Consider the following 15778-nt stretch of genomic DNA (forward strand, 5'->3'; position numbering starts at 1 on the left):
TATATTTAGGATTATTGAATAGAAGATTGCCTGTCTTCAAATATTTATATAAACCCAGAAAATACAAATGATGCTATAATTTCCCCAATTCCATCACAAAGCATAGGTTCCAGAAGGCTTAAAAGAGGATCCAATCTAATATATTGGTTAAGGCACTCTAAAGACTAGGGATTCTTGAATTCATGCCTCTTCTCCACTGGGTAGTTTAGAACTGTTCCTGATATGTAGAGTTCTTGTTGCCCTCTGATTTTGGTGGTTTGCTGTCAGATGTTTCATTACTCAAGTAGGTGACATCATTAATACCTTCATCAGTGCTTTTATTATCTGGCACTGATAATGTTACCTAGCTGGGTAATGAAATAACAGCAAGCAATGAAGCTCAGAGAGCATGAAGGACTCCACAGTCCAACCCTAGCTAGATATATTTCCTTCTGCCGTTCCTGCTATCTCATCTCTACATACCTCTACTAGTGGAAGTGTGAAAAAAATGGGAAGACAGAGTGCTGTGGAGACTACATTAACTTCCTGAAGGGAATAGGTTATACATCTCATGAAATAAATGTTTATGTATCAAAGCTATAATATTGTACAATATTTTACAATTATATATTTTGTCTGCCTTTCCATTTGAATCATCGGTATAGCTTATTAGTGGACAAAATGTTAACCTCTGAATTTATATTCTCAACTTAACTTTATGCTGACCAGAACAAATCCAGAAAGACAGGTAGCAGAACTAAGGTCCAATAACATTGTTTATGGTTGTATCCAAAATTGCCTTCACATTCTATACATTTTGTCAATAAATAAGAGTACAGATCTCTTCTGAAACCAAACCATTTATCTGCCTTAGTCCATGTTGCCTGCTTCTGGACATTCTGATCTCTGCTTTCCGGCAAAGGGATTGTCTTTGCTAATATAGGACAAACACACACACACACACACACACACACACACAAACACACACACATATACATTTACATAGACACTATCCTAGGTCATGCTTTTTGCTACACTAAGGAGAATATTTGCAACTGAGGGTTGAAATGAGGGGTCCTTGGTGTTCTCTGAGCTTGATTATTTTCTTGTAGTTGTTTCAATATCCCAATTAGGGCAACCAACCTCAGAGAGCATCAAGGACTCCTTATTTCACTACAGCTTATAAGGACATAAGCAACAATAACCTGCACTATCTAACTATTTAGCCCCAAAGAGAAAGAAATTAAAGAAATGTCAGTGCAAACATAAAAGAAGCAGAAAAAGAACAGAGGAAAAAATGGGAGGAAACCAGAGGCTGAGGATTTGGTGAAAAAAAAAATTACACAGAATTTTTCTATCCTGTTTTCCTCAGTTCCTCGAACAAGGTTGTCTGCAAAATAATTGCAGGTACCAGACTGTGAAACCATGACACCAGCAAGCTTGAGAATGAGTTGATGAAAGTTTATTTTAGTATCTTGCAGATTACTTTAGTATCTTGTGATAAGGAAGAATGTTAAGAGTTGAGATGAAAGCTCTGATGTCCAGTATAGAGGGGATATTCAACAGAGGAGAAGAAGGCAAAAAGGTCAGTTGAGGTTGTCTGCTAAACATAGATTCTTGGACAATGGAAGTAGGTCTAACATTCAAATCTCCTTCTTGTTTACCATAGCCTGTCACCTGAAAATTTTCATCAAAAATCAAAAGGTTACTTAAGATCAGCAAACAACTGGAACGAAGAAAGGTAAGCAGTCTATTGTCCAGCAAACAATTATTTTTTTTTTAAAAAAAATCTTGACTTTCCTAATTTCCTAGCAAAGGACAATTCGTTTGGAGAACAATCAAAAGACATACCACAAACTGGTCCATAAAATTTAGGTGAATAAAAAATTATTTCATGATATATAGATGAGATAACATAGGAAAAATTTGCCCCCCCCCAAAAAAAAGCTTGCTTCAGAAGCAAGCAGAAGCAAACTGGCATGAGACTTTGTAGTATAAGACTTCTGCTGGTGGCAAAATTATTTATGCTTAAAAACCAGAGATGGAGAATCTTTTTTCTATTGAAGGGTACGTTGCCTTGTCAGAATTTTTTTTAAGCAATTGCTTAACGGAGCTGCTGTTGGATCCAGTAGTGTGAAAGACCAGAACTGTTAATTTAATTTAATCTATTTTCTATCTTTTTTTAAAAAAAAAACCCGCTTTTTCATTTCTCTTTTTACTTCACCATAAGTTTGTGTTTCTGGAAATACTTACATGGATGCTCAAAACTCTCCTATGCTTTCTCCTGAAATGTAGGAACCAGTCAATCAACTGGGCTCTAGTAAGGCTTTTTAGTGCTACAATCTATAAGCCACAGAGAACAGAATTCCTTAGAATCACCAAGCAAAGTTATGCAAGTTTTACAGTAGAACCACTTTGACTCAATTTTGTTGCTTGCTTTATCAGAACAAAAAGTGTGCTTCAGACAAAAGTCCAAAAGATGGCAACTTTTAACTGTTTATTTGACAGCAAAAAGGAAGGCCTCAGCAGTGAAATTTTCACACAGCATGGAGTAGTATTTGAAAAAAAGAAACACTCTGCCCACTCCAGTTGCATCAGTTTGTTCTAACTAGAACAATTAGTCATGTGTATATGTTCTGTACTAAATTTGAGATGGCAACCTCACAAAACCTTCTTTAGCATAGGTTTGCAAGGAAGTTGTTTCCTCCTCCTCCTCCTCCCCCCTGCAGGAGACCTTATACCATTCTGGACAAATGGTTGCACAATCTCTTCTTAAAAACTTCCAGTGTTGGAGCACCCACAACTTGGCAAGCTATTCCACTTATTGTTTTTACTGTCAGGAAATTTCTCCTTAATTCTAGATTGGTCCTCTATTTGATAATTTTCTATCTGTTACTTCTTGTCTTGCTCTCAGGTACTTTGGGGAAGAGATCGACCCCCTTCTTCTTTGTGACAGGATCTCAAATATTGGAAGACTGCTGTCATGTAGCACCCCTAGTTCTTCTCTTCGTTAGACTAGGCCTGCCCAGTTCCTGCAACCGTTACTCATACGTTTCAGCCTCCAGACCAGTGGTGGGATTCAAATATGTGAACAACCAGTTCTTTGTGTGGATGCCGCTTCTGGAATCCATTCTGGGCCTGGGCAACAAAAAATTAGCTACCGGTTCTGCCGAAGTGGTGCGAACTGGCTGAATCCTACCACTGATTTCAAGCATTATGGTTAGAAATAATTGCAGCGTTCTTGCTGCCACTTACTCATAATGAACTCTTGTTATTTTATTTAAGAAAATTTGTATGGCTGCCCAACTCAGTGATTCCAGGCAGTATACAGTAGTAAATTTATAGGACAACAAAAATATAGACCTAGAAAGAAATATAAGCCTTTCCTTAATTGAAAGATTCAATATATACACTCTGTTATATAATAATTAATAGATGAATCTGTCTATTGACCAAATAATGGTATGCCTCTCTGAAGTTTCTTTCATTCCATTTTTTGCCATCTTTTTCTTTGCTATTCCTTCCTTCCTTCCTTCCTTCCTTCCTTCCTTCCTTCCTTCCTTCCTTCCTTCCTTCCTTCCTTCCTTCTTTGTTTTGTCAAAAAGAAGGTCTCATTTTTCTTTGGATTGAAAAATGAAAACTGATCAAGCTTTGTCTGATGTTGAGGGGGAAAGATGTCCAAAACAATGTCATGTATATCTAGTGAAATTAAAAAGCTTGGGTCAATCAGATCCTGAATGCAGATGCCTGAGAATGTCATGTTTCTTATTTGTAATTTCATAGTAGAAGAAGAATGGAAGCTTAAGTTACTTAATAACATTTTATCAGAACCAAAATCTGCTATTATGCTATTTTGTCATATTTTGAATACTACAATAAATCTTTTCTTTATTGTATGTTATGCTTCACCTTGGAGTTGAAGTCCTAAGTATGCCCTTTAAGGGACACTTCCAAGTAAAAACCTATAATCTGAATAAGCAAAATATACTGCAGACACACATTCCTGGTAGAGGAATTGTCTTTTGAGATCCCTGCTTTGCAACAATTATATATTTGCAATACCCTTGGGACTGAGAATTGGCTCTCATAAATGCATAGTTTTGACATATAACAAAAAGAGGAAAAAAGAAACATGCGAGGATTAGAAGTATAATGGATCAGAAGAGACTCCTCTGGGTTAAGAGTAAAAAGGCAGACTCGATGTTTATTTTCACTAATCCTGACTAAAAAAAGATACAGCAGTGAAGGCTGTATTTAAGACTTTTTCCCATTAACCACTTTTTAAGATTTTGAAGGCTTCATTTGCTGCTGTCTCACACATGACCTACAATGAGATAATATTCATGTGGAAAACAAGCTGTTCGTTGACACTTGTGATGAGTTGTATATTTATTTTTCTTACAGAACATGATTTTAAGAAGCGTAGATCTCCTATCTTTCCATTTTAACCATGCTTTCACCATTTGTCGAGAACCACTTAAACTCCAATTCTGTCCCTCCAGACTAGCACAACAAAATGTCTCAATTTTCCATTTTTGCTGATTATGAACCAGATTGCCTTTATGGTTTAATTATAAAAAGTTTATGTGAAAGTATGCATGCTTACATGCATATTTTGCCTACGTAAAGCTTTACAAATTTTGAAAGAATGAAACTAGTAATCCTTTCCATTTATTACCTCTCGGGCAAGTCTGTCAAAGACATATTGTTGAGTAATCACTTCATTCCAGTTTCTGTCTACTTCTTCTCCAAGATGGGAGTCATCTGTGCGCTTAAGCTTGATTAGAGAAGAGACCTGTGAAACATACTATTCCTTTCAGTTTGAAAAAGGAAATATTTATTTAGCCAATTGCTAGACTAACTAGCTTCAAAAATGACTCTGGGTGGCCTAGTGAAGTTAAAAACAGAATACGTATATTCCTTCTTTCTCAATTGCCACTCACAGCAGGAGTAAGAACAACTAAGCAGATAGGAATGGGTGTTTCTAGAGTGGCCCCATTGTCATGAATCCTCTCTAGGACATTGTGTCAATCTCAGAATAAGAAAGTCAACAAATACCTATGAACAAGATCTGCTTGGGATTAAACTTAACTCATTAGTTGGTGCAGATTAGACAGCTCTTATGACAAGCCAGGGTGACTGCTACAAATTGCTTGAAAATAATGTGCTATTTAAAGTGGGAACAAGTAACTTGACAACCTCCAGTTGTTTTGCCATTAAGTAAACTAAGATTAATGTGATTTGAACTACAAATATCTGGTGATCATAAGGTTACCTTTCTGTGATCTAAATCATACATTGTAATCTATACCTGAGCAAGAAATTCTTCTTCAGACAAATTCTGGAGTTTTTCCTCAAAGTGTGCAAAAAAATCTTCTATTTTTTTGTCAACATATTCAGAACTAAAAATAAAAATAAAAGAGGTAATATGATCTTGGAAGATATTTATTGCCACCTGTGCAGTATTTAGTCTTATCTACGTAGGTTCAGCTATGGATTTTAGTGGAGGTTGAACAAGCTGCCTTTCATGTAAATCAGAGATGATCAAGGATCTATTGACTGCCAGCAAATATTTGTCCCCTTAATCATGAGATTTCTCATCCTTAACCAATAAACCTACACAGTAGTGAATCTGGAAGAAATTGGAACCCAAGCAATAGATTGATTTGAATTTATGTGGACCAATTGTATTATAGGAAGTAAGCCATAATGGGCATGAGACACTAATCAGAGTCAAATGAAGATTAGATTTCAGCAATTTTCACCAGTGAAATTATTCCTTCCTTCCTGCTGAGAGGGCAGGGAACATGACCATCTCTACTAAACTGATTAGACCATCTTTTATTTTCCACCAAGATACAGTTAGTTCTCAACTTATGACCATAATTGAGCCCAAAATTTATGTTGTGAAGTGAGACATTTGTTAAGTGATTTTTCCCCATCTTATAACCTTTCTTGCCATACTTGTTAAGTGAATCACTGCAGTTGTTAAATTAGTAACACAGCTGTTAAGTGAATCTGGCTTCCCCATTGTCTTTGCTTGTCAGGAGATCAGAAAAGGTGATCACATGATTCCTGGACACTGCAACCATCATAAATATGAACCTATTGCCAAGAGTCTGAATTTTGATCATATGACCATGGGGATTCTGCAACAGTCGACAATGTGAAAAATTGTTATAAGTCACTTTTTTCCAGTGCCATTATAGCTTTGAATGGTCACTAAATGAATTGTTGTAAATTGAGACTAGCTGTATTCTTTTTTTCCTTTTGTGTTGCTTATGTATCCAGACTAAAAATAGGGGAAAAATAGTTTACTTTTAGAAAATAATATCCAGCTGCGAAACTAATAATTATTTGCTTGTCTCTTCTTGACAAGTTTTAAGAGAGTCCTTGGCAATTCTTATGTTCTTAATAAAATATAATTTGCATATTGAAAAGCAGCATGTCTAAAGCTGCAGTTTAGCACATTTCTAAACAATAATCGTATCTTTGTCTTTCTGGCAAATTCAATTCTCTTTCATGAAGTATTTATTTTTTAAAAACCTTGTGTTGTCCTTAAAAGGACACCTCCCTTTCTCTGTGTGTGTGTGTTTGTGTGTGTATATGCATACACATTTATGCACAAATAAAGATCTTTATTTATAGAAGAGAATGATAATAGTAATGAATTTTCTCAGAAAGAATTGCCTTCTACCTAATTCAAATTAATGTTCCCTACAATATTCTTGGTTTTCATGTAGATAACATGAAAACATGCTACCTCCAGATCTTCTAAATTGATGATGTAAAAAAATTAAGCCTGACATGTATATTCCAAAGTAATTTATGAAGTATAGGACTGTATGAGATTATGTTAAGCTAAAGTCATTTTTCATTTTTAGAAAAATCCCAATCCAGCTAAAATTCAGTGAAGGTATGCTGTGGAGTTTTATTTAGTGGCTGCTATGAATTGGTAACTTTCTTTTTAATGTACCAGGATCTGGGCAATAAATTTGATTGGCATTCCTATCTCTTATAGGTCAGGCCATTTAAGTAGGTAGGCTTGTTTTGGAAATGTATCTCAGCAAATACATTAAACCTCTTAGCTTTAAAAGAAAGCAACAGAAACATTTGTAATGGAGAATTAGCTGTTTTAAACATGTCAGTGTTTTTCAAGAATGATTAGCCATTAACAGTTCCAGAATAGCAATATAACATTTACTTGATATGAAAAAAAAGAGACGTACTTATATTTGGTTGCTTGTGTTGTTACGGTAACAGAAAAACCCAGGATCCCAGAAGTATTTCTTGTAGCAGGGTAGACATGGTAACTAAAACAAATGAACAGAACAATATTCCAGACTCAGAAGTCATTTTATGCAAACTATTAATTAGAGTGTATTAATATACATTAGCTTTCCTATTAAACCCATATGCTTGTTGAAACTTCATGGAAGCCAACATTCAGTGATTTACTAGAGTTAGAGCTTTGAACTAGTGATTTAATCAAAGCCTTTCCATCTTCTAGACTTCATGGGAGAGGAAAGAGACAGTGATGGCCCATTCCATCAGCCGGGTTAACTCTACCTGTCCCTGGATCCTTTCTCCAATGTTAAATCATCCAGACTGAGCTGCAACATCAAACATCTTAAAGGTAACAGATTAGAAGACCTTTGGATAGGTATCGCTTATTCTGCTCTAATATCCATGATTGTGAATTTGTTCATTAAGGACCTAATTCACAGATGGAATAGTGGGAAGTTCAAAGCCAAAGTTATGGAATTTTTTCATCTGCTTTTTCAAAAGTGGGAGCAGAAGTATTCTATAGTAGGGTTTTTCAACCTTGGCAACTTTAAGATGGGTGTACTTCAGCTTCTAAAGTTTCCCAGCCAACAAGGCTTCAATCTGTCAAGATTGAGAAGCAATGATCTCGCAGACTTATTTGATGTTTAAAAGCAGTGATTTCAGATGAACCTACTTTTGAGTAAACATGGCTAGATTACAGTTTAGGAAGGGAATAATTAGATTTTTCACATTGTGTTTCCTAATTAATAACTATTATTTTGGGGTTTTCCCACTAATTTTATAAAAAGGTTTTCCTCCCTCCCTCCCTCCCTTCCTTCCATCTATCCATCCATTTTTTTTTGCTTCCAAAGGTATTATCTGGAGAGAGAAATACCACAAAAATACAAAAATTCATGTTTAATATAAAAGGGGGTAATATGCTCACCTTGTAAACTATTTAGAGAGGGCTGTAAAGCACTGTATATAAGTCTAAGTCGTAGAGAGAGGAAACAATTCTATAGATATAAAAACTACGGTCTATGATCAGATAAGATGAGAAGTGGAAAACTCACCCCAGTGTATTCTTGGTCCTCAGGAAATCAAAGCACGGCTCCTCCATGTGCATCTGAAATTCCACAGATTTAGAAGTTAAATACCATAGTTTGCTTAACTCACACTTTTATAAAATTATACATGATTTTTTTTTCTTAAAAAGGGGAGGTGTTGTTGAAAGCTTTACAATTGTGGCTTTCATGTAACTAGAATTAAATGAGGAATCTGACAATTTTTTAATTAAATTTTTTATGAAAAGGGATAAGTGAACTTCAGCTCATGGTACTGTATGTTGTTCATTTTTTAAAAAAAATGAATAGGAAAAAGTGCTATTGAATTCCTGATTTTATTTCACTATAGACTAATGGATTTGCTTCTATAATGTTTAGAATTAGAGGTATAAGGAGGAGAAGTATAATTTTTAATTACAACTAAGAGATGGTGAAGCAGCTTACAAAGCAGTTGAAAAAATGCAATAGTTCTTCAGCTTATAAATTAAAAATTATCCACATCAGAACAGGGAGTAAGGAGGAAGCAGAAAGAACAAACACAGGCATTAGTTTTTAAAGTTACAGGCATTGGAACTTACCACAAGCAGTTCTGTCAGTGTATAGTCTTTTAATTTCTTAGCTCCAGTCTAAAAAAATAGGTGATAGTAGGTTAATGATTTATCTAGGTATGTGGTATATATTTCAAAATGTAATGAAAATATGCCATAAGAGGATTTCCAGTTTTGTGTCGCAGTGAGATGCGATGTAGAAAGGCAGAGCTCTGCCTTCCACGCCTGATTTTGCCCTGCTGGGGTGCCTGAAAAGGGCCTAAAGTTGTCCCGAAGAGGTGATGAAGAAGGACTGGATGAGAATATTGATCCTTTCTTTACTATTTTACAACTGAATTTCCTGGGAAAGGCTCCCAAGAAGCTTAAAACCTCCGGATGTGAACAGAAGCGGCGTTTTAAATTTTTTATGGGGGACATAAATACACAATACTGAAGTGAAAGTAATACAAAGTTACAGTTTTGATAAATATGAGAACTGAGATAAATTTTTAACATTTTCTCTTTGGAAAAAAATATTGAGGTGAAATATAAGAAATATAAGAAATCAACCCTTTGTTTTAAGAATGGAAAATGGATTTGAGTACAGCACTATAACTAGGTCCTTGGCTGCTTGATGAATTTCAGCTTAAGGGAGAACAGCTAGCAATAAAGGAAAATATTTTGGCATATTTACCATCTTGACCTTTTTGGACTATAAATACCTACTGAGCTTGGACTTTTAAACTCAAGAGCTAGTGGGAGAGAAAGAAAAATCTGACCTTTGAATATGTCTGGCTGCAGGGATGTTGAACTTTTTGAACACTTGGAATATTGTGGATTACAACCTTGCCTGATTGATAACTTTCAGGATACTTGAGACAAAGGATTACTATAAAATATTGCTATTAGGACTGGATTATAAAGGCTATATAAAAAGACCAGAAAACTAGAGAAAATTTTGTTCCACTCTTACCGAGACTGGTAATACTAGAGGATTTCTAGGAATGATGCCTCAAGAAAAAAGAGATACCTTTCAGAAGGAAATACTCTCTGTGCTACAGCAAATTCATCAAACAATTATTGTACACAAAGAGGATGTAAAAAGAAACCATAATGAGACTAAAAATAACCTAGATGATATAAAGGACCAAATCTCCAAATTGAAGCTATAACTGGAAAACTCCCAGGCAACAACTACAAAGTATGAACAAATAAACCAGAAATCAGAGGGTGAAGCAGAAAAAATGGACTTAAAGATGGAGGAGATAGGAGAAGGGAAATATAGACTGCCATACACAAATAAAATGCTCTAAGACCTAGCTATAACAATGAAAATACAAGAGACCCTTTATTCCTTTCTCCAAAATACACCTGATGACAAGGAAGAAGATTCTAGAAAATGTAACATAGAGCAGGCAAGGGAAATTTCTAGGGAATGTGGATGAGTCAAGTCCCCCACCCCCCAAAAAATACTCTACCTAAATTGTCTTTCTCATGCCAAGGAGCTTTCACAAAAATAGAAAGAAAATCCTTGGGCAATTTAATTGTCCTGGCCTGGAAAACTGCTTGGCAAAGAAAAAAAGCAAGAGTTAGACTTAAAAAACAGAGGATTTGATCTATCAGAGGGGGCACTATCTGTTTAATACACTTGTTTGAATATGTTTAAAAGAACAGATGACCCTTAGATATAACTAGATTTTTATAATGGTAGATATGATACAGAATTAAAATAGCATTTTTTTCTTCTGTTGATATGGGAAATTTAAAAATAAGAAGATTGGTATGAATAATTTTTTAAGCTATATAAATGTAATTAACACTGAGAAAATCATAACTGACAAAGATGCTTTATTGATGGGAAATCAAACTTTAAAAAGAGCACAAAAAACAAGATATTGACTTATGAATTGATATTATTGTCACTTCTGTAATATCAGTAAAATGAAGATGTCTATATCTAATTTTGTATACCTTAATAGTACTAAGAATTGTAATTGTTTAATGAGGGGAAAAGGGAAAAAATGGGAAGAAAGGAAGATCAAGGAAAAAAATATTGGATTGTGTAGTACTGAATAGATTTATATTGAAGAAACTAATGTTAAATATGCGAACCCAGACAACATGTTGTTTACTAAGCTCTAAATTTATTAATTAAAAATTAATAAAATCTATTAAAAAAGAAAATATACCATAAAAATGCCTTTAATATGTTCTTGCCTTAAGTTTTTCTAAGGAACTGAGGTCTCTGGATCATCAAAACCACCAATCAGCCTGGTTAAACTATTTTTTTTAATGCAATGCTCAAATTGCCCATTTGAAGGAAGGGATTGGGATAAAAAGACTGCCAGTGTTTGACAACAGTGATGTCATGGGGCAGGTGAAGAAAGTCACACTGGTGGCCATAAATATTTGACCCCAAACCCATCTTTTGCAGACAATACATGTAAAAAAAAAGATATGAGGTCTTGCTTACTTCTGGTAATTAATATAATCTATTACTACTGGTTTCTATCACCATCATGGTTTTTTTTTGCACCCCTTCCTTGCTCTATTTGACAATCACTCATTCAAAAAACTCATTTCCTTAAAAAATGCCATTTTATGCTTGAAAAGAAATAGAATAGGGGTGTCAACCTGCCAGCCCATGGGCCAGATTGCATCATAGCAAAACTTTGCCTACCCCAATGCCAGCAATGGCAAAAAAAGTCACAATACATCACGACACGTCATGTGACGTTACGAGTTTGACACCCCTGAAATAGAAGCTTTTAATTTCCTTTGCAGCAAATATAAGTACAATTACAAAATTATCTCTTTATGATTATAAATAAGCTCACTGTTTTGTACTATCCATTTTTTTAATCATCATACCCATGAATCATACAGTAAGTGCATCTTTTTTCTGCCTCATGTAAAAAGTCTATAAGGGGTTTCCAGTTGTAAATTATTCTAGTAATAGACTAAGAAATGTGGGATAAGTAGAAGGAATCAGTAAAAAGGTAACTAGGTAAGGTAAAGTTTCCCCTGCACACGCGTGCTAGTCGTTTCCAACTCTAGGGGCCGGTGCTCATTTCTGTTTCAAAGCCGAAGAGCCAGTGCTTGTCCGAGGACGTCTCCATGTGTCATGTGGCCGGCATGACTAGATGCCAAAGGCGCATGGAACACTGTTACTTTCCCACCATAGTGGTCCCTATTTTTCTACTTGCATTTTTTACGTGCTTTCAAACTGCTAGGTTGGCAGAAGCTGGGATGAGTAACAGGTGCTCACTCTGTTACACGGCACTTGGGATTTGACCTGCCAAACTGCCGACCTTCTGATTGACAAGCTCAGCGTCCTAACCCACTGAGCCACTGCGTCCCTTTAAAAATGTAACTATTATGATGCTAATAATTTTCTCCTTAAAAACTTATAAACTTTAATATAGAATCATAGGATAAATTATTATATGAATGTATTATTTACATATACCATAACCCTGACCCTAACCCTAACCCTAATTATACAGCTTAACATCCATTACAAATCCTGAGATATAATTCACCTGGTAATAGACCGTGACATCAGTGTTTGCATCCCCAATGTGAAGAGATTTCACTTTACATAGGATGTGAGTATTAGGCAACTCTATCACTCGAAACTGAATAGGACAAGGGTGTATTAGAGGATGGAACTGCAATTTTCTGGAGAAGGAAAGAGACCAAAAAAAAAAAAGTAACAAAGCAGCTTATATGGAAAATTCTACATACTAAAATCTCTATTTAAAAAAAGCAATCCAACTTGCTGATTATGCTTTTTGATATTTCATTTTTTTCACTGGCAGGTGAATAATCACAGCATCCTCAAAAGGATGAGGGGTCCTTCGTGTTCTCTGAGCTTGATTGGGTTTTTTTTTTGCAGATGTTTCATTACCCAGACTAAATAAATCATGATTACCTAGTTTGGGTAATGAAACATCTGCAAGAAAACAACCAAGCTCAGAGACCACCAAGGGAACCCTCATTTCAACCTTCACCTACAAATATTTTCCTTTTTTGATGTAGGAGTTTGCAGGACTTTGAAAGCATTTCTTTCCTGTGAAAAAATCAGCACATTGGTAGGTAAACAAAATTTGCTCAGCTTTCCTTTGAAAATGCAACCAAGGAATGAGGCAAAAGTAAGTAAGATGCGCTGTAGGTTCAAAATTCAGTCAAAGCAGCAGAAAAATACAAACCTGTTTGACTCCAAGTAATTGCAGAAACAGGGCAAAGTTCTAACAGAGGAGAACACAAATTATATACATTTCTACCAGTGGGTCATTTTCTATTGGCAAGCTATAGCACTTAGTCTGAAATTGTTATTTAGAATTTCAGGAATCTGGTTTATTCGGCAGCAGGTCTAATTCTTAAGTTTCTATTCCCCAGGAAGAAAGACTGCATTTTTCCTGCAGTTTCATGCTTCTTCATCTTTCAGTAGTCTGGCTTTTGGCCTGCTGTCACTCTTGTGGACTGAGATGGTCCTTAGGGGTTTTCTGTATGCAACCTGAGGTTTCAGCAACGTTGGTAGAACAGACCAATTTTCCTCCATCTGCTCTGTTGGGTCCTGTCTCTTAGCCCATATCACTCTTCAAATGACCCTGCCCTACAGCTGCATTGCTATGTCGTCTGACAAAGGTCATAATCAAAGGTATGCTTTATGTAAAACATTTTTACAATGCCCTTTGAAGTTCTACAAAATGAGGTCTCCTTGCTTCCAAATATTAGAATGGGATGACTGAACCATCCCTTCTGTCTAATAAATAGAGTCCAGAAGTTGATGAGGGCTTATACTGCACATTCAGCAAAGCTCCCTCCTATGGTGATATGGAATCTACTTTGCAGGTATATAGTATAAGCTCATGGAAACAATAGATGGCTTCACAATTAGTATGAAAATTATGCTGGAATTTTGAACAAGCAAGTTTGGCTAAATGAATGCAAGCAAACATCAAATAATGCTTGAGAATATTTATAGTTTTAAAAAAATCTGGAATTTCAAAGTTTTTTTTGTAATTAAGATAACATTGGTACATAATATTTTTTAAAATATAGAAAATTAAACACAGGTGTTCTTAAACAAATGCAAGCATGATGGGCGGCACACAAGTCAAATAAATAATACAACACAACTGTACTAAATGCATACTAAAAATGCTGGTAATTATAAAGAATTAAGTTTCCAATGCAAGTTATGCTTTAGTATTGTGAAAATAACATTAACTACTATGTAGTTCTCGAAAACAATTGTCTTTTATTCAATAGTGAGAATCAAATCACAATACTTACTCAGAGATATAATTCATAAACTCCTTTGACTCCTAAGAGATAAATTGTGAAAGGTAATACATTTGAAAAAAGGTAGGCAAAATATTTTTGTCCCAATAGTCAGCAATATTTTGCATCAAAGACCATCATGGTACTCCAAGGCTGTAGGCTTGATAAGATAGGGTTTTTAGTAGAAAAATGCAATAGCAAACTATTTCTATAGTACTGCCAAAATAATTTGGCCTTCACATCACCAGAACCACTGTTCAACACAAGTTCAATTCACAGAATAGTTAAATTTTACCCTCTTTGAAAGCAAATTTCATCTCAGACTCTTTATTTAAAAATTGTTTGTATTTATTTATTTATTTATTTATTTATTTATTTATTTATTTATTTTATTTTAATTGAATTTTTATACCGCCCTTCTCCCGAAGGACTCAGGGCGGTGAACAGGGCATATAAATAGAAGTACAAAAGTTAAAAAAGGATTAAATTATTGCCCAAATTAAAACAATCAAAATATAAAAAACATTAAAACCCTAACCCTATTGATATAAAATGTCCATGTGATATCACATAGCAAACAGCAACAATATGAAATTAATAATGTTAAAATGTTAGTAAAGTAATAAAGCTATCTGAAATATAGTCTATAATATTTATTGATTTCATTATTTGTATTTATTTATTAAATTTGTTTGCTGACCATCTCACCATAAGGTGACTCTGGGCAGCTTACAACATTAAAATGAAACTATAAATATATGTATAAATATATAAAATCACATTAAATAGCAATAGCACTTAGACTTAGCTACAGCACTCTCTCTGAGCAGTTTACAGAGTCAGCATATCGCCCTCAACAATTTGGGTCCTCATTTTTCCAACCTCAGAATGATGGAAGGCTGAGTCACCCTTGAGTCCATCAGGATTGATAATAAAGCAAAATAAAACAATAAAATACAAGTTAGAAATAAAGATGGGGTTCATTATGATAAAAGATTTATTATCATTTCATAAATATCCATTAAAACATGCAGATTGTAAAAGGGCATAAAAATTAGGGAGTTATAATACTTTGTACCAGCTAATGATCTTCACCACCCCATATCTAAGTGGGTTTTGTACTCACATTTTTTGTAAAGTTTCCTTGGACAAGTCCTTCTACCCACAGGTTTGATTTGAAAGCACCAACAAATTTCTTCAGAGATTCTATAGAAATACCATTAATCAAAGTTTGATATTTCTCTATTAATGACCATCTGCCGTGTTCCAATATTGATAGCCGTATATCTCTGGAAATCCCAAAATGAAGAGATATCAGTAGACATGTATTAATTCTGGATTCTTAGTTTTTTTCAATACTGCAAGCACAATAATAATCTAACTCCATTCGCATGTCATTCAAATAAATATTGGGGCAAGATTGCATACTTAGTTCAACTCTTCTCCGAGTGTCCCACCACCTAACATCAGGAACCTCTCTAAGTGAACAGCCACTTAGTCATAAGAGGATCAAGTAGAATGCTTAACTATATGGGTGTCATGCTTACAGGGCTACAGTGCAAGAGATAATGCATTTCTATAGCAGATGGTACATAACCTGAGATCTCACTTCCATGCTCTGAAACCTTGGGTAAGGTTATTCAGAACCTCTCC

The 15778-nt window shown here is 34.9% G+C and overlaps 1 protein-coding gene across 1 annotated transcript in view; it reads right to left on the minus strand.

Annotated features, from left to right (window-relative positions):
- Window positions 1–1461: 1461 nt before the first annotated feature.
- LOC310638974 (nardilysin-like) overlaps window positions 1462–15778 on the minus strand; it is a gene marked incomplete at both ends in the record, with an annotated part of 55456 nt that continues 41139 nt past the window's right edge. The window contains 10 exons of the mRNA XM_083360335.1: window positions 1462–1656; window positions 2233–2322; window positions 4658–4774; window positions 5291–5381; window positions 7209–7292; window positions 8319–8371; window positions 8888–8935; window positions 12379–12517; window positions 14138–14169; window positions 15252–15414. Of these exons, the coding sequence (XP_083216461.1) occupies window positions 1462–1656; window positions 2233–2322; window positions 4658–4774; window positions 5291–5381; window positions 7209–7292; window positions 8319–8371; window positions 8888–8935; window positions 12379–12517; window positions 14138–14169; window positions 15252–15414 (1012 nt within the window). The remainder of the gene's footprint in view (window positions 1657–2232; window positions 2323–4657; window positions 4775–5290; window positions 5382–7208; window positions 7293–8318; window positions 8372–8887; window positions 8936–12378; window positions 12518–14137; window positions 14170–15251; window positions 15415–15778) is intronic.

This window comes from Vipera ursinii, assembly GCF_947247035.1.
Source record: "Vipera ursinii genome assembly, chromosome: 3".
NCBI lineage: Eukaryota > Metazoa > Chordata > Lepidosauria > Squamata > Viperidae > Vipera > Vipera ursinii.